The 20,070-nt window shown below is 38.7% G+C and overlaps 1 protein-coding gene across 1 annotated transcript in view; it reads left to right on the top strand.

Moving 5' to 3' along the window:
- Positions 1-20,070, top strand: part of USP9X (ubiquitin specific peptidase 9 X-linked) — a 219,439-nt gene that overhangs the window by 54,011 nt on the left and 145,358 nt on the right. Inside the window, exons 5-11 of the mRNA XM_065423841.1 lie at positions 1,759-1,871; positions 2,663-2,881; positions 11,819-11,934; positions 12,212-12,463; positions 12,541-12,679; positions 14,566-14,718; positions 18,616-18,720. Coding sequence (XP_065279913.1) covers positions 1,759-1,871; positions 2,663-2,881; positions 11,819-11,934; positions 12,212-12,463; positions 12,541-12,679; positions 14,566-14,718; positions 18,616-18,720 — 1,097 coding nt within the window. The remainder of the gene's footprint in view (positions 1-1,758; positions 1,872-2,662; positions 2,882-11,818; positions 11,935-12,211; positions 12,464-12,540; positions 12,680-14,565; positions 14,719-18,615; positions 18,721-20,070) is intronic.

The following is a 20,070-nucleotide window of genomic DNA, read 5'->3' as shown; positions in this document are numbered from 1 at the left end:
TTTGCGTAATTCCTCTTTTCATGGATTTGTAGATAAAGCCATAAGGGACCATTGTGATCATCTAGTCTGACCTCTTGTATAATACAGGCCATTGATTTCCCTGAATGAATTTGTTTGAACTCATTTTCTGAAAACTGTTGTATTCAATGTATGTGTGACTCAGTATATTGAAAATATATTTTCTTTTCTATCCCCAGAATTGAGTTATTTTAAATGAAAAATGAACTTTAAAGAGATAATGTCAACTTAAAAATCACATTTGTGTGTGAAAATTTGGGGTCTACTGTTTCAAGTAACCCTGAAAGCTAATACAACTGAAAGAGTGCAGTATTTTTTAATTTTGTATATGGCCAATTTCACTGTTTTTGTTGATGGTCAGTTTCAGCTGAAGGTCAGTCTCCTTCATTAGCATAGCTCTTAGGTACTGCTTTGGAGTGAGTTCAGTGCAGGAACTGCATTAGGCTTCTCCTCTCCTCCCCTCCCCTTCCTTGGAGAGGCAGGGGTAGCCGCAAGGGGGACCTCTAGTATTTACCCCTGCAGGTGCTTGTATCTATTTGGGTGAATGAGCAGGGCCAACTCTAGTTTTCCCTGCCCCACACAGTCTTCTGCTGGGATAGTGTTGGTGAGACCTACCAGAGTGGTGGGTCTTAGAATTAACACTGCTTTGAGATGTATGGGGAAGTCCACCCCTCTCAGAGCCATTGTTTCAGGCTCTCTGCAGACCTGAGTAGCGCTCTCTGCATTTGTTGCACTCTGATCATGTTTTCACAATTTTTCTTTGTAACTGTGAGGGCAGGTGTGTCGTGTTTCCCTCCTCCTCCCCCCCCCCCCCCCCGGGATGAAATCCAAAGTTTTGATACAGTTGCATGACTCAAGGATGTGGGGCCCTAGGGATGGGCATTCAGTGTCTATGTTGTAAATATGGCCCTGCTTATGTACCCTGCAAGCTGGTTTTTACCACTAACAGCAAACTGAAGAAACAAAAGGCAGGTGTGTACAAAACGAAAGAAGGAGTGGAAGGGGTGTGGTTTTGTATTCTTGATTTGTCATGCCCAAAAGACTGTTTAAGTCTCAAGGGAGCAGAAAACATTTACAATTTTTAAAGCACTTTAAATATAGGACCTACTATTTAAAAGGCTGTTCTATCAAAAATTATTTTTTGGAATTAATCAGTTTCACCAAATTAAACTTTACATTGTAATTTAAATAAAACTTTGAAGCTGAAATGTTAAGTGAAATTTGATGGGAGAAGGGAAAATTAATTGGTAATTTTAATGTCTAGTTACTGAATTTTGACATTTTCTGACCTTAGAACGCTGTTCCTTTTTTAGTTTGCATGGCTATATTCCTTTTATTAGGAAATATCTACAACTGAGAAACTCTTCAATGTATATTGAAATTGTTCGAATATTAAGAGCTGAGATCTAAAAATAGGGAGAAAGCAGTCTAGTGGTTAGAGTAGGGGACTGGGAGTTGGAGCTGCTGTATTTCATTTTTAGTTCTGCTACTGATTCACTATCTATCCAGTAGGAAAATCACCAAACCCTTCCCCCCCCCCATGCCTGTTTACCAGTCTATAAAAGGAGCTTGATAATAGCTACCCTACTCAATGTTTTAAATCTTCATTTTTTGTAAAGCACTTTGAAATCCATGGATATGAAAAGTGTAAGTCCAAAATTTTTAATGTTAAGTGAGCATTGTAGACAACCAGTAAAATGGAATATATTAACTGATCTTTCCCTTTTCTCTTTTAAACAGGCCTTGATGTTAAAAGTGAAGCATGTCAGAGATTTTTTCGAGATGGGCTAACAATATCTTTCACAAAAATCCTTACAGATGAGGCGGTGAGCGGCTGGAAGTTTGAGATTCATGTAAGTTTGTATTGTATTTTATGAAAAGCAAATAAGTTTAAACAGTGATGGAGCTGCAGAGGCCATCTGCTTATTTGCAGCCATGAACAATTTTTGAAAATCAGCTTCCTTCTGCCAGTTCTTCACAACTCCATGACTTATGGGAAATACATTTCCTCCTTCCTTCCCTTCACTCCTCACAGCTTCATGGTCTGACCTGTAGGGGGAGAGAGATTGGGTTAGTAGGAGATCACATTTGAGCTAGGAAGAAGTTTGGGTTGAAAAGAAATCAAACTTAGGGCCTGGTATGATGGGGTATCAAGGCCCCCTTCCTGTGTTTATCAGTGCAACCCCTTGTTGGGCTCCTGGTTATATAGTTCAGGCGCATGGAGCTATGTCGTTATATTTTGGTAAACGCTTTAGAAACTTTGCTGATTTGTGCATGCTCATTAACAACTTCTTAAACACTAAAATTTTCCTCTCATTAAGGACTAGCCAAATTTGAGGTTGTGGAGTTACTGGTGAGTAAATAAGTCTGGAAAAAAATTGAAGTAGAAAAAATATGTATTTCTCCTACCACTGATAACTCAAACACTGAGAAGATTAGCTCAGATTTTTGTTTAACCCCCTCCCCAATTATGAAAATAGGCATGGAAGCTTCAGCTCAGACAACGTTTTTTGAGAAAGCAAAGGACAAAGGTTTATAAAGAAAGCAATTTTGTAACTTTGCTTCTGTGAATGCAGTAATACAGTTTGTAATTTGTTACATTTCAGTCATCTGCCAAAACTGTTAAATATCTTTTTCTTAATAGAGGTGTATTATTAACAACACTCACCGTCTAGTAGAGCTATGTGTGGCCAAGCTGTCCCAAGATTGGTTTCCTCTTCTTGAACTTCTTGCAATGGCCTTAAATCCTCATTGCAAATTTCATCTCTACAATGGTACACGTCCCTCTGAAACAGTTCCTGCGGGAGTTCAACTGGCTGAAGATGAACTTTACGCCCGTCCTCCTGACCCACGATCACCAAAGGTAAATTGATTTTTTTTTTTAAACTAAAATCCTAAAACCTTAAAACTAAAGTCCATATTAATATTTGTAATTAAACAAAATCACTCCGTATCCAATTAGAAAAATCATTTAGGAGGAAAGAAGCCACATAAGACTTTCTGCTTTTTGTTTTGATATTTGATTGTCTTGTGACTGTAAGAGCTTCTCCAATATTTTTCCCTTCTTCCTCACTTATTTAATCTTTGCTCCACAATCAGGGTCCCCATGGTGATGTACCCACCAGTGATCAGTGCTGGCATAACTGTATTTGAAATGTCCGTTCCACTGCTTTAGTTGGCCAGAAGTCATTGCTAGAGTGACTGGATTTCCTTTTTCATACCACTTTGATTTTGTAGGTGTAACATGGTTGTAAAGATGCATCATCTGGTTAAAAATCATATTGTCAAAAACAGAGTTATTCTTTGAGTGACGTCTACACATTCGTGTTCTTTGGATGTGGTAATGGTGCAGCTTGGACCAGTGGCGCCATCTAGTAGTGCCCATTGGAATCCTCTCATGCCTCTACCCCAGGGGTGGGCAAACTTTTTGGCCTGAGGGCCACATTGGGTTTCCGAAATTGTATGGAGGGCCGGTTAGGGGAGGCTGTGCCTCCCCGAACAGCCAGGCATGGCCTGGCCCCTGCCCCCATCCACCCCCCCCTGCTTCTCGCCCCCCCGGGACCCCTGCCCCATCCACGCCCCCCGTCCCCTGACCGCCCCCGGAATCCCTGCCCCTGACTGCCTCCCACCACCCCATCCAACCTCCCCTCTCTTTCCTGACTGCCCCCCTCCCCGGACCCCTTCCCCCATTCAACCCCCCCTATTCTCCACCCTCTGACCGCCCCGACCCCTATCCACACCCCTGCCCCCTGACCACCACCCCAAACTTCCCTGCCCTCTATCTAACGCCCCCCCCAGCTCCCTGCCCCCTTACCCCGTTGCCCAGAGCACCGGTGGCTGGCGGCGGTACAGATGCGCTGCCCAGAACACCAGGACAGGCAGCCGTGTCGCCCGGCTGGAGCCAGCCACGCCACCGCGCAGCACAGAGCACTGGGTCAGGCTGTGGCTCTGCAGCTGCGCTGCCCGGCAAGAGCGCTCAGCCCTGCTGCCCAGAGCATTGCGCCGGTGGCACAGTGAGCTGAGACTGCAGGGGAGGGGGGAATGGGGAACAGCAGGGGAGGGGCATCTTCTCCAACAGTTATCACATTCAAATTAACACACTCTCACCTCCCAATCTCCTTTACCAGTCCTCTTCAGAGATTTTTCTCACAAGAACTTGCTAACATGTAGCTCATTCATTAGTAGAGTCAGGTGCCATAAAGGAAGTTCCTAAAGAGTTTCATGGGAAGGGATTTTATTTCATGTATTTTCTGATCTCAAAGAATTACAGATGTCTCCCAACCCCTTTCAGATCTTTGGAAGCTAACTCTTTCATCAGAAAGTTCAAATTCCTCATCCTTATCCTACCTCTGATCATCCTTTTCTTATCCACCCACGGTTGGTTTGGGACCTCTTGATTTAGAGGGTACCTATTCTCATATCTCAGATCTTCACATCGAAAATACCTACCGTTGGTTATGGGAAAACATCATCACCAATACAAAGATGTTCTGTTTGCATCCTGCGTGTTCACAAAGTGCCTATCAGTGGCAGCAGCACATTTGCGATGTAGGGGCATCCATGTCTACTTGTTCGGATGATTGGCTTATTAGGATATCCTCATAGAAGGACCTAGCAAAAGATATGACACAGTCATGACTCTATTCCAAACACTGGGGTTCAAGATAGTGGAAGACACACCTTCCAATCCAGATTATAGTTTTTATTAGGGCTGTTATGGACTCTCAAAAATACAGTTTTTCTTCCAGACGAAAGATATTTAAAAATCCTTATAGCAATAGAAGTACTACAGGAAAACTCATTTCAAACAGTGTTCTTCCTTAGTTTGATGGGCATTATGATTTCAGTGACATATGTAACTCCATAAGCTCATTTAAAGATGAGGCTTCTACAGCATTGGCTAGCAAGATGCTATATATGCCAATATAGGCAACATATTTATGGATTTGACACTACCTAGGGTGTGTCCCTAACCCTTATATGGTGGACTGCACATCACAATGTCCTCAAAGGAGTTGCATTCAACAACCCAGCTCTGTCTTTCATAGCCACCTCTGACTCTTTCAGTCTGGAGTGTGGAATTGATTGAAATAATTTAAGAATCAGTCACTGGAGTTTATGGGAGAAAAAGCTCCATATCAACATGTTATAATTAGGAAATCAGAGCCCAACATGTTGCTCTTTTCTCCCTCATCTGCTTCGCAGAATAGTTCAAGTAGTTACTGACAATAGTACAGTGATATTTCACATGAAGAAGCAGGGGGAGCACATTCCAGCTAGCTGTGCAAAGAGGCCAAAATTATCTGTGAGTGGTGAATAATACACCAGATTTATCCTGTTGCTGTCCACCTTACAGACAAGGACAATATACTGTCAGATCAACTCAGCAGAGACTTGCACAATTAGCATGAGTTGGTCACTCAGGAACATCTCCTTGTGTGGAGCTATCCAGAGAGAGTCTTATTTACAACAAAATACAACTCCAAATATCCAATATCTGGTTTTGCTCCAGAGTAGGAGCAGACAACCAGTCTATCTCAAACGTTTCTTGTAAACTAGAGTGGAGAATGCATTGTAGTTCTTCTCTCCCCGTCCCTCTTTTTCCAAATTCATCTAATTCTAAAAATGATGCACACAATATTTTAAAATTCCGCAAAATTCTGCACATTTTATTTGTCAAAATAACACAATATAATCACTCTGGTTTCAATTATTTCAGTAATTTATTTAAACTACAATACACTGGATAGAGAATGGGAGTAGAGAGCAAACCCCCTTGCCTAATAGTAATGTAGCTAGGTTTCACCCTTTATTTTGAGTTTAGTCAACAAATATATGCAGTCATATGCTCAGTGTTACAATATAGGCAAGTGAGGGCAGGTGAATCAAACACACAATTTATATTGGCATCTCCAGAAAGGTCAGCAGCCAACAGTTCATGGAGTACATTTTGATAGGAAATTTTTTCAGTCCAAAAATGTAGACCAGTCCTAATCACTAAAGCACCAGAAGCATTTATAAAGCCATACTGTCTTTTATACCACTCTGACAATGTAAAGGAGCCTTAAAACTTTTACACCTATTTTATACTTCTGGGGGAATTCACAAAGAGAGTGGAAATAATTCACTAAGCAGACAGGCTCCTACATTCTGCTCTGTGTGAGGGGACAGAGCCTGCCCCACACCTACCTCCTCAGAAACACCCCGAAGCCCTGCCCCTCCATGCCAGTGCTGCAATAGCGAGTGAGAGGGACAGTCTCAGTCTCTCTCTCACACATGGACCCCCTTCCCGGTGGTGATTTACATCTCTACTGGCTGCTCCGGGCACCCAAACCAACCTGCCTGCGCTGCCAGGGAGGGGCGTGTGACTGCTCTTACAGCTTCCCTTTCCTTCCCTGCCAAAAGTAATTTTTCTGCGGAGAAGCATGACCGCATGTGCAGTGACGCAGAATTCCCCCAGGAGTATATACTACAACTATCACAGAACAATTTACTGTTTCTTCCTGCAATTCCAGAATTACTGACTCAGCAGAGGTGTCAAATTTGTCATCTGGATCCATGCTATCTCCGCTTGACAGCATGGGCCATATGACTTTGACAGAGTTAGAACTGTCCTGTTAAGTAAAAGTACACGAGAGTCTGTTAAATTTTAGGAAGTCGTCATCTCACCTGTTATGATAACAAGTGGAAAAGATTATTTTTGTGGGCAACCAGGAATACCACAAACCTAGCTTCAGATAGTATTCAGTTTATACATATTTGATTTGAAATCTTTTATAATCAAGAAGAAAGATGGTCCACTGATTAGGGCATTAGCTTAGGACCTGAGAGAGACAGGTTCAATTCCCTGCTCTTCTGCAAACTTTCTGTGTGAGCTTGGGTGGGTCATTTAATCTGTCTGTTACCGATCTGGAAAATGTGGATAATAGTAATTCCTCACCTGACAGTGGTGGCGTAAGAATGAATACAGTAAAAGATTGTGAGACTGTAAGGGTGCGTCTACACTATGGGGTCTATATTGGTATAGCTATTGCACTGTAATTATGTCATTATAACCCCGTAATATAGATGCAGCCTACACTGATGGAAGGGGTTTTTCTATTGTTATAGGAATGCCACCTCCCCGAGTGACAGCTGTTAGGTTGACGGAAGCATTCTTTTATTGACCTATTTGCATCTATACTGGTGGCTAGGTTGGCATAGCTATGGTGTGCATTCTTCAGACTCCTGACGGACCATAGCTATGTTGACCTAAATTTAAGTGTAGACCAGGCCTTACTATGGTAATGGGGTCCATATAAGTATGTAAAATAGAATGGACTCTTCATGTTGTTGGTAAAAGTACATTTTGCAGCCGTCTTGGCTCATCACTGCTCCATCAGGCAAAAGACTGTATTCAACTATGCTACAGTAAAGTTGAAGGGTGTTAATGAAGTTTAGAGAACATCCACCTACATGAGACCTCAATTTAGTACTTATTCAGCTCACAAAACTCCCTTTGAGCCAATGAGAGAATGTTCCTTGTTTCATTATTCAGTTAAGACCACTTTTAGTGTACCTATCATATCCGGTAAGAGAGTGAGCTTTCACAACTTCCCTCCATTTTTTTTACAGCCTTTCACAAATATAAAGTGGTTCTTCATCCACATCCAAAATTTGTCCCTACTGTAGTAACAATTTCATTTCAACCAGTCCCTAAATAAAAAATACTTCTCGCTTACATAGCACTTTTCAGCTGTAGATCTGTGTATTTTACAGATGGGGAAACTGAGGCAAAAAGGCCAGTGGCAGAGTTGGGGCTAGAATCCTGGTCCCAAGAGTCCTAGTTCAGTGCTCTAGCCAATAGGCCACATTGTCTGCCCATTAACTTGCCAGTGTTTTTCCTTAGGTCTAACTCAGGGGAAGTGAAGTCCTTACCTTGGATGCTAAGAGAACATTATTAGCCTTCCATTTAATAGATATAAGGAAAAAAGGAAATCACCTGGACTATTTCTCTCTTATGGGGAGAGAATAAAAGCAATCACATCCTAATGCCTTTCTAAGTAGGTTAGACTCTATATTGAAGAATGTTATAAATGCACTGTTTTCGTTTTCCAGAAGGGCTGAGAGAGCACTCAACTAGAGCAAAGGCCTTCTCCAGGGCCTGCCTTAGACATATTCCCATATTAGAAATCTGTAGAGCTGCTCTTGGATCTGGAGTCATACTTTCACAAAACATTATTCCTTTGATTTTTATATATATATGTCGTTTGTCTGGTGAAAAAAATGTCCCCTGGAGCCTAGAATTATTTACGTTAATTCTTGTGGGGAAATTGGATTCACTTAACATCGTTTAGCTTAGAGGCATTTTTCAAGAACATAACTACAACGTTAAGTAAGGAGTTATTGTACTTTTAAATGTGTGAAAAAAGCCAGTTTCGAGAAGGAGCTTCTATGGGAGGCAGGTAAAGCAACGTTTAGGGTCGGTTGATAAGCAGAATCTCTTTTAATAAAAACAAACAACTGAAAAATGGAACATGAGATGGAGATAGCACATTCATATAGGCTTAAAATCATAAACAATTAGCTATTGATAGGGGAAAACTGAATATCATGACCATAGACATCACTGAAAAAGCCCTCAAGTATACAAAGCAGAAATGAAATGAAAAAGGAAATACATGTGGTAAGTTGTTGGCTGAAAAACCTGAGGATTAGAAACCTGGAGGCTTTCCCCCCGCCATTTAAAAATGATCAGCAACAGCTAGTTACTCTTAATGAAATATGTACAGCTTTTGATGCTTAGTAGAATAACCCCTATACTTCAGACACTCCACAGTCTGAAGGTATTTGAAAATATCTGTAAGTAGCAGGTTTGCCACAGATCCATGAGATTCATAAGCGAACTCTGGATGCAGAAATTATATAGGAGGTGGTCATAGAGGCAATAGCCAGCAAGAAAAGTGGTAAACTTCATGGTTTTATGGCTATCCATCTTAATTTTACAAGGTATACAAGGAAGTGTTAGGAGGTCCTTCAAGGGATATGTTTAATACTGTTTTGTTAGGGAAAGATCTTCTTAGGGCTTATCTACATGGTGCCACAGTGCGTGTTGTGGGCATGTGATTTCTAAAACACACCATGTTGCACACTAGCTGGTCCGTGCAGTCCTTGCTGGTGTGCACGGTCTACACAGGCCAGTTAGTGCTTGACTTTGGTGCACTTTAGAATTCTCACCCCATAGTGTGCATTGCTGCACTGTGTATATGAGCCCTCCATCTATAAAGGACACCACCGTTGTGGATTCTTTCTAAGGTTGGAAAAGATTGTACCACATGTAGTTATCGAATCATGATATAAAAATCTTAACAAAAATACTAGCTCCGTGTTTCCTATCCAAACTGTTAGTTTACATAAGTCTAGATCAAACTGGATTCATTAAGGGTAGGCAAGTGTTAGATAATGCTCATACGATACTTGAGGTCAGACTAGATGATCACAAGGGCCTCTTTTTGCCTTGGAATCTATTGAATCTATAAATCATTCATCGTGCCAGATCTTAAAACGATAATTTTATTTGATCACTTGACTCAGAAGGTGTTTGATAGGGATGGAGTGGAATATTTTATTTAAAAGTTTTGTTACCCATTGGCCCTTGTTTCCTTAAGTGGATTACTGGTCTTATTTCCATGCTAAAAGCAACTATGGGAATTAATAGGGTTAAGTTTTCTCTGATAGTTTACATAGTGGAACTCAACAGGAGTGTCTGCGGCATCTTTTACTTTTTGCACTGGCCATGGAGCATTTTGCACAGAAGACAGTGGATAACTGATTTGTTACAGGAGTAAAACTGGAAGATGCCACAAAGTAGCGCATGGGACAATATTATTTTTAATTAAACCAAACACTTGCTTAACATTATAAGAAATTCATCTTTTGGAAAAGTGTCTGGCTTAAACTATGCTGCTAGCTGTATATTTGCCAGATTCAAAGAAGTCATTCCCTCAGAGAAGTATTGGGTGTAAATGAACAACACATTGTATAAGGTATCTGGGAATTCAAATTTCAACATAGAACATCTGTATGATTTAAATATCAAACTGTTACTTCATCAAACTAAAAATTATTTGAAATGCTGGGAGAACTGTGCAAATTCTTGGCCAGGGAAAATAACCATGGTCTAATGCACATTTTGCCTAGTTTATCTCGTCCCCCCCCCCCCCCCCACAAACAAACAAACAAACAAAAAAAGACACAAATTTTCCTATAGTCATCCCAGATAGAAATAACAGGTATAGGGAGGATGATGGTATAATGTATACCACTGATGAACCAGAGTGGGCTAGCTGTTTCAAGCAATATGTGATTTTTCTCAAGCCAGCCAACTCAGATTGATTTTTTTTTTTGGCTTGGTGTAACTCTCATCTAGCCAAATGCTGGATCACCATTGAAGCAGAAAATAGCGGTAATGTGAATATTTATAGATTACTTGGATTATTAATTACATCCTCCATAAATGTGTACCTATCTGTTAGAGAACTACCCTTTAGGTTTGGGGTAGAATTAGAGATAAAATAAGTTTTTGGTTTTTTTGTTTTTTCATTGCCAGTGGCACACATTGCAAATAATACAGGCTTTAACTCAAATAATGAACTTGAGAGTTTCAAAGACTGAAAGTCTTAAAATATATTTGTTTAGCCAATTTACTAATAAGACATTTCTATCATTTTTAGAAATCAAAACACACTTTAATTGATCTGCTCTTCCAGTAACTTCTAAGTTAAGCATAAGGTTTCTCATATTCTCAGAGAGACATGTTTATTATATAGGAAGCTAATTTGAGTAGAACCAATGGCTTCAGGATGAACAGGAAACAAACATTCCTCTGCGTGCCCCCCCCCATTTATGTCAGTTTTTGGTGATCACACAAGATGGTCAGAAAAAGACTTGGAATATGATACATTTGAACTTTCATATGATCTGATGAGGGGAAAAAAGGTTTGGTAGGCAAATGACCCTGGAAGAAAATGGGCTTTCATGTGGAAAAGAGGCAGTTTTGATTTGCAGTGCACAATAAGAGAAAATGTATTTTATACTGTTTCAATGGTACCTTATACCAACAAGGTAAAAATAGATTGGGTAGGAATAGATGTTGGGGGAAAAGTGATTTTATCCATGTACATGTCCACGTATTAAATAATATTGGGAATGTATGTTATCATATATTACAATTTTTGGACATTTATTATCAAACGATTAATTGATTATCCTTCTGGGGCTTCCTAGTGCAAATAGTCTCACTCATGGAAATAAGTAATGGCAAAATTCTTGCCATATTGAAGTCAGTGGGAGGTTTTTTTTTAAGTGGGGCAGATTTCACCTAATGAATCTTACATGTTGCTTTTTCAATTGTTAGTCAATATCTGCTAAATTAATTTGACCAAAATTAGAACAGAAATGCATTGCTTACTATTAATTTACTACTCAGAGTACATGTATATACAAACAAATTATATTTGACAAAGTTCTTTGAATAATTAATAGGTACAGTACCTGTGCTTTGATTTATTAATGAATAGACAGAATTATCTTTCTGCTTAAAAAACAAACACAACAACCCAGAAACAGCATGTCCTGGATTGTGTAGGATCATATGTAACTTGTTACCCTTACAAATAGAAAAACATGATTATATTTGTTGCATAATGAGTCTCTAAACAAAAGTGAAGTTTATTTTGTAATGGCTAATATTGTATTTCTGGCACTTTATAATGGCAACAGTTTTTTAAAATGAGGAAGTAACTAATTTATTGTGTTGCAGGGTTGGTTAGTAGATCTCATCAACAAGTTTGGCACATTAAATGGGTTTCAGATCCTGCATGATCGTTTTATGAGTGGCTCAGCATTGAATGTTCAGATAATTGCAGCTCTCATCAAGTAAGTTTCTTAGAAAGCAGAGTCATTTTGGGATATGTTCATTGAAAATAAATGCAAATATTGAGCTAAGGATTTCAAGTATCTATTTATTTTTTCTCTTCTGAAAAGGGGTACTATGATCTGCTATCAAGTATTGTTTACTTGAATGTCCGGAATCTGAATTACCTTTCATTATTTTGTTCACTTGTAAAAAAGTTTCCTGAACAAAATACTCTAATATCTTAATAAAAGTAGACAGGTATTCACTTTACATCTGATTTTTTTTATTGTTTTTTAGACCATTTGGACAATGCTATGAGTTTCTAACGCTACATACAGTGAAGAAATACTTCCTTCCAATTATAGAAATGGTTCCACAGTTTTTAGAAAACTTAACTGATGATGAACTGAAAAAAGAAGCAAAGAATGAAGCCAAAAATGATGCTCTGTCAATGATAATCAAATCTCTAAAGAACTTAGCTTCAAGAGTCCCAGGACAAGAAGAAACTGTAAAAAACTTAGAAATATTTAGGTTAAAAATGATACTTAGGTAAGGCAATCTTTCTGTTGGAATAGTTATTTTTTTTTGTATTTTTTTGCATTTCTTACACTTAATATCTCTTACAGATTATTGCAAATTTCCTCTTTCAATGGTAAAATGAATGCACTAAACGAAGTTAACAAGGTGATATCTAGTGTGTCATATTATACCCATCGGCATGGTAATCCTGAAGAGGAAGAGTGGCTTACAGCAGAGAGAATGGCAGTAAGTTTTTGTTCTTCTTACCTGAATTAGGTTAAAAGACTTTTTTTCTTTAAATGTAATAGTAATTCTTCAGAGGTAGAGTAATGTGTACATACTGTGAATCCTCATTATCTGGTTTTATCCAAAGTCATGCAAATTAATTCTCTTTATAATTAGTCACAGTAATTACTAGTGTGTCATAAGGGTTTTTATGGCTTTGCTGTTGACATTACTATATTTGTATCAGGATTGCTATTAAAATATATTCAGAGATTTATAAGAACTGCAAAAAATTATTTTCAAAGTGGATCTTATATACGAAGGTGTAACACAATTTAAAAAAAGATTTTTTAAAAAATTGAATCTAAAAATAGATGTGTACTGAAGTTGACACTTTTGTACCACTATAATTAATATAAGATTAATTTATACAAAATTTCATGAGTAATTTCTCAGAGAGAAATGTTGATAATTTAAAAAGAATTATTCAAATTCAATTTTTGAAAGTGATTGCTCTACATGCTGGTCTTCAGTATGCATCCTAATTGTTTGACTGAAAAACTTTTCGTAGAATAATTTTGTGGTAACAGACTTTTATAAATTTAGATTTGCGGAATCTCTGAAATAGAACCTTTATCAAGTTCCAACATGCTGCATTTTAAGATGTAATTGCTACAGATGTTTGCTTTAGCGAGAGAGAGAGAGAGAGATTAAAAAATTCACATGCTCTCTGGGTTTAGTGACTTTTTTCCCTGCTGTGAAATTCATAATCTGTAGGAGGAATGCTATGGGGCAGGATTATGCAGCATTTGCGCTATATGTACTATACAAATAAATAAGGGATCTTGCCATAACTGTGGGATTAGGTGTCTCAAGCAGGATTGACTCTTGTTAGGAATATTCAGTTTTTTTGACAAAAATAATGTGTTTATACTGGAAAATATAAAGTACAGATGATAATTGAAAAACCTTGTTTGTCCAAGTCTTACATGAGGTGCCAGATTGACTCTCTTCTAGTTATATAATCGAGTATAGCAACTCTGAAGGGATGGTCACCTTCGCTCATTCCTTTTTGGTTCTGGCACTCAGCAGACATTCTGCTGATGCCTCAGTCTGAACGAAAGAGCGGGACTACATTGTGTTCCTTGCACTATATCAGTGCTACTTTTTGAAATCATCTTAATTTTTATCTCCACTTCTTAAATCTTGCTTGAACTCTTTTTTCTCTAATTAAAGTAGAAGTTGAGGCATTTAAAGAGGTGAAGCTGACTGAAGAATACCTTTTTCAGAATATAGCTTATTCCCTGATGCTTTCCAGTGTTTAATCATCCTCTTGTTATGTAATAACAAGATGATGAACTGATCATCTTTTGCTATAAGTGTACCAATTGAGTTACAGAAATGTTAGACCTGAGTCACTGAAATATCTTCAGTGACTCCAAGCTACTGAAAAAAAGTGTATCCCTGGAAAAAGTAGATGCTCAATCTTCCCCCTGTCCCCTTACATTGGAAGCTGTATGAGGATTTTTATGTTCAGAGTTCACAGTTTCACTTTGCTTGAAAAACATTTGTAGTGAAGTGTCTTTTTCCACTGAAGCTACAAAGCATGGGAATTATTGCTGATATTGCCTTCAGAAGACAGCTGCAGGAAAAAAATCTTATGTATTACAATGGGTAGGGTATCAGAATTGTATAAAGTACTGACTTGCTTTGATTTGGGGCGAGGGAGGTGGTATTGCATTCTAGGACTTGAAAGTGAAGTATAAATATCCTTTCCTTTTTGTGTGTGTGTCTTACCTTTATAAGAGACAGAATGATTTCTGGCTTACATTTTCTGCTTAACTATAATCTACTTTTTGAAAAAACTTCAATATTTTGAAATTGTATATATTTTAATTTAAAATTAGGAATGGATCCAGCAGAATAATATTTTATCAATTGTATTACGAGATAGTCTTCATCAGCCTCAGTATGTAGAAAAGTTAGAGAAGATTCTTCGTTTTGTCATCAAAGAAAAAGCCCTCACTTTACAAGATCTTGACAACATTTGGGCAGCTCAGGTAAGGAATTAAACTACTGCCTTGATCAGGATTGATCTTACTTTATAGCACCTCTTGACAATTTTAAGTCAAATTGCATGCCATTTGTTATGTGGAATAAATGTTATCAAATAAGGAAGGAAGGTAATGGATTTCATGTAGAAGGGAGGGTGCTTTGAGATGGTGTTGCTGGTGGTGTGCATTGTTATATACAAAAAGAAATGGAGGAGGAAATCTTGAAAGCTAAATTTAGACTGCTAGCTAGACTCAAGTCCAGGATCTCAGACTGCCTTTTCAAATGTGCTACAAGTTCAATGGACAGGACTAACTAGGCAGGAGGTAATAAATTGTAAAGGCACAGATGAAAAAATGGTACAGAGGAGGAATTAATATTATGCGGCGTGTGATTCTAGATTCTCTAGCTCATCAGTGGACACAAGATGAGGCAATTAAAGATAATGGTGAAGTAGTGTAAAGCATTTAAAATGAATATTTTGGCCTAGTTTTACTGTAGAGGACAAGGGAAATTTCTTTTATGGACGGTGCTTTAATTTCCATTGAGAACACAGTACCATTTCCCATGAAGTCTCTAAGGCTAAAGCCTCGTCGACACTGAAAAGTTAAGCTGACCCAGCTATGTTGCTCAGGGGTGTGAAAAATCCACACCCTTGAGCAATGTAGTTAGGCTGGCCTAGCCCCCTGTGTAGACAGCACTAGGTCAAAGGAAGAATTCCTTGGGGAGGTGGATTACCCATGCTGATGGGAGAACCTCTCTCACTGGCGTCGGTAGTGTCTACAACTAAGTGCTATGATGGTGCAGTTGCAGCACTGTATTTGTGCCGCTTCAGCATTTAAAGTGTAGACAAGCCCTAAGAAGAAATTACTGGAACAAATGAAGTGCAATAAATCTGAGAGCCAAATGAGTATTCTGAAGCTTATAGGAAATAAAGTGTGAAACAGTGAATTCCAAACACCCGGTATAGCCATAAAACTAGTGACTGTTCTTGAAAGCTTGTAGTGTCACTAGTGTGCTCATCTTTATTTCTTTAAAAAAAGACAAAAGGAAGAGTCCAACAATTATACTGAGTCCTCACCTCGGTTCCAAGGAAACGGATTGAGTGTCTCGTTACAGCACTAGAATAAAAATACAGTGATAAGATCAAACCAGCACATGTTGTGGGGAACAGGGGAAATCATGCTGCTTTAACCTGCTAGGAGATCTAAAATATTTAGCTTTTAGTATAACATTTTCAAGTATCTCATGAATTCCTGCAGACAAAATTAGTTCATGTAGGTTTGGGGAGTAATACTGAAGTCTGCAAGCAAATACTAGTGCTCAATGGCAACAGATTGAGTTTCAGGGAAGTGTCATGAGGGGAGGGAATTGGTGTTGGGACCCCATCTTATTTTTCTTCTTTAATGATCTAGAAGTGGGAATAAACAGCATATTACCTAGAGCAATGGTTCTCAAAATTTTGTACTGGCAACCCCTTTCACATAGCAAGCCTCTGAGTGCACCCCTCCCCCCCTTATAAATTAAAAACACTTTTATATATTGAACACCATTATAAATGTTGGAGGCAAAGCGGGGTTTAGGTTGGAGGCTGACAGCTTGCAAACCCCCCCCCCCATGTAATAACCTCACACCCCCTGAGGGGTCCCGACCCCCAGTTTGAGAACCCCTGATCTAGAGGGTCACAGGGTTCATTGAGGTCTCCTTCCATTCCTTGATTCCGTCTCATCCCCTTCTATTTCAGGGACTCCCTGTACCCCCCCCCCCCCATGCAAAGGGCTCTGTTGCTCTCCCTTCCCCTCCTTCTGCTATGACCCCGCCGATATCTCCTTTCTGCCACATGCATGGGCTGTGTGCCCACATTCTTCTTCCCCATGCTAGGAGCACTGTGTGGGCCCCCATGCTCCCTCCTCTCCCATTCTTTCTTCATTTTTTTGTCTGGAGATAAGTCATTCATGGTGTCAATGTTTTAAACTGTATTGGGAGGATGGACGGGGTGGGTGGTAGGGTTGAAGGTGTTAATGACTACCATCAACTGGTTCTTTGATCCACAGACTAGACAGACAGAGAAATGTTGTCCAGTTCATTTGTGTAAGGGCTCACAAGCTTCCCCACTGAAAATTCACAGATACTAAGTTGAGAGGTGTTGTAAACACCATTGAGGACAGAGTAATCCCCTCTTCTGTGTTTGTTGGGTTTATACTGTCCTTTGTGCTGTGACCTTGTGTTCATAGCTGTCCATAACGTGAAAGGCACACATCATAAATAGTAACAAAAAGAATGAATGAGTTCAGAAATGGGTTGAAAATAACAAATAGAGATTGACTTGGAAAATAATCATAAACCGATTCAGTGGGAGGGAAGAAGCTAAAAATCAGAAATGCCAAAAATAGGCGTTGGCATGATAGTGGATAAATTAGATATGAGTAGGAAAAAAGGCCAATGCCACTTTGGACTGGTGGTGATCGCATCTCTCTCCATATGGTGTTGGTTTAATGGCAATTAGAAGTTAGCATTTAAGTGCATGTCACGTTAATACTAGAAAGACAACCAATTGGAGGGACTTTAAAGAAGTCCAGAGAAGAAACTGGAGGAATTGATTTAAAAAAATTAAGAGATTTAAATTGGTCAGCAGGGGGACACTAATTTCTAAAAAGATTGGAAGTGTTCAAATAGATTGGAATTATTTAAATTTAAATTTTTGAATTCCAAGAGTGAAAAGTATGATTAGATTTACTGAATCAGGAAAATTAAAATTACTTAACATTTGAGGTATTCAGCAGTATGACTGCCACAGTCATTCCCCCCCCCCCCCCTTTTTTTTTTTTTTTTAAATCTGGACCATAATATGAAAGTAAAAGTCACTGCATAAAATTTAGAACAAATACAAAGTAGTAACACTGCGCACCATATACTTTTAAGATATTGAATTGAGTATTGCAAGGGGTGAAGTGAAATACTGATGCAGAGTTTGCAAAGTAGTGAATTTCATTACTATTAATGCATTCATTTTTAATACTGAATGAGATTGACAGTATCTCTAAATTTTGTTTTCTAAGCTTTACATTTACAATAATGGGTTAGTCTTGCAACTTTACATATTAACTATTTGAAATGTGTCTACTTAAAAAAATGCCATATTATATTATACTATTGGTTCATCTAGTCAGGAATCCTCATGTTTGATAGGCATAGAACCCAAATAAGGCGTCTGTTTGTTTTAGCATTAAACCAGAAAAAAATTGGTTTCTACCTTTCCCACAAATCAAAATATCAACAATTATCGGTTAAGCCTCTGTCTTCTCCCCCCTCAATTTTAAAAAGTCTTTATATGACACTTATCTTACCATGGCTGTTTTCTGATGTTGCACAGCTGATCAATGGGTAGATTCACCTTTACAGTGCTGTCAGCCAATTTTTAAGGAAGGCCTTCAATTAGCCATTAAATATCCTCCCCTACCATATCAGGAAGAGTTCAAGACACAATATAGAAATATTGTATTTAAAATCCATTTAGACACAGAACAAAGCAGCATGATGAAACATGCATTGACGTGCAGGACAGTTTGTTCGTTAGAAATATTTTAATTTTAGTTCTTTGCAGAAATCGTTATCTTCTACATAAAATTGTGAAAAACCTTGAAATTTTTGACCTACAGATTATTTTTAAACCCAGTCCTTCCACTAAGAATTTCACCTGATTTTTTTAACTTTAACAAAATAGAACCAGACAATCAGATGTCCTCAGTGTAAGATATCTAGTCAAAGTGGGTAATGCTCTGGTGGTGGGGTAGTAATCCTTCCTACCCATTTCAGGTAATCATCTGACAGATTTGAAGCATTATATCTTACTATCTTTATCTTCGTATAGATAGTTACAAATGTTAATTTTGTTTCTATGACAGGCAGGAAAACATGAAGCCATTGTTAAGAATGTACATGATCTCCTTGCAAAGTTGGCTTGGGATTTCTCTCCTGAACAACTTGATCACCTGTTTGATTGCTTTAAGGTAACACTGCATTTTTTCAGCTGTCCTATTACTGTAAATACTGAATATAGTTAACTTGCCTTTAATGTACTGTATGTAGTAGGTTAGTATTTTGATTGTGCATAATCTGCTAAGAGTATTTTTATATATTCAAATTACCATAGTAGGACTCTTTAAATTGTCTATCATACTCTTTAGATAAATTCTGTGCAGTCTCCACAGACGGGGGACTTCCCGTTTGCATGTAGGTATTAACATGGTTCTAACTTTTGTATATTGCTGTGCTGTTTAGAGCACACGATGGGATATTTTCGGGATATTTCTTCTGAAATAAAACAAATATTTAGACTATGGCGTAGTCTACACTAGAAAATTAGGCTGGTTTAACTACATTGGTCAGAGGTGTGAAAAAAGCACACCTCCGAGTACATTGTTAAGCCAACCTAAGTCCCCATGTGGACAGCATTAGGTCAACAGAAGAATTGTTGATCTAGCTACTGCCTCTTCGGGAGGCGGATTATCTACGCAGATAGGAGAACCTTTCCCGTTGGTGTAGGTAGTGTCTACACTGAAGCTCTACAGCAGTGCAGCTGAGCTGCTGTAGCATTTTAAGTGTAGACATACCCTACTTGTTTTATTGACAACGTGCTTATCTGATTTTTTTTCAGCTAATGCACCTTCATTGCAACTTCAAGCTCAGTAAATTGAGTAAATTTTATTCCTTGAGCACTGTCACTTGATTCAGAAAGTAAATTTAAAAGTACAGCTATTTATAATTCCTTTTTTATAGTCCAGGGTCTTGTCATCTCTGGCTGCAGCCCCACTCTTGGCCCCGGCTCTGCCCCAAGCCCCATACTTGCCCTCAGTGGCCCAAGCCTTAGCCCCTTTACCCCTGTCTGCAACGGGTCCCAAGACACGGTCCATCTCCCAGCCCCATCTCCCCTAGAGGAGGGGGCAGGCACAGTGTGAAAAGGGGGGACCACCGCAGTAGAGGGATGCTCATTGCTATCACACCCAACCACTAAAAGACTCCTCAGGGGTATAGTAAATCTTTTCCTACAACACCAACTCCCTACCCCCATGTGAGACTTAAACCTGGTATTGAAAGGACTGAACGTGCCCTCCTTCGAACCCCTGGCTACCTATTCACTTACATATCTCTCAGTGAAAATGGCCTTCCTTGAACCCCAACATTTCTTTTAATTCTCAAAAGAACTTTGTTGTACAACAGTAATCACTGAAATTTGTGCTCTTAATATGTCTCTTCTTTTATGATTGACAGTTTATTAAAAATAAACGAGGTGGTTGTTATTTTCACAGTATTCTTTTGTAAGTGGACATGTCATAATGTATAAGAACAAACTTAAATAT

This window comes from Emys orbicularis, chromosome 1, assembly GCF_028017835.1.
Source record: "Emys orbicularis isolate rEmyOrb1 chromosome 1, rEmyOrb1.hap1, whole genome shotgun sequence".
Taxonomy (NCBI): Eukaryota; Metazoa; Chordata; order Testudines; family Emydidae; genus Emys; species Emys orbicularis.
Note: the sequence above shows the minus strand (reverse complement) of the source record. Positions and strands in the feature narration are given on the sequence as shown.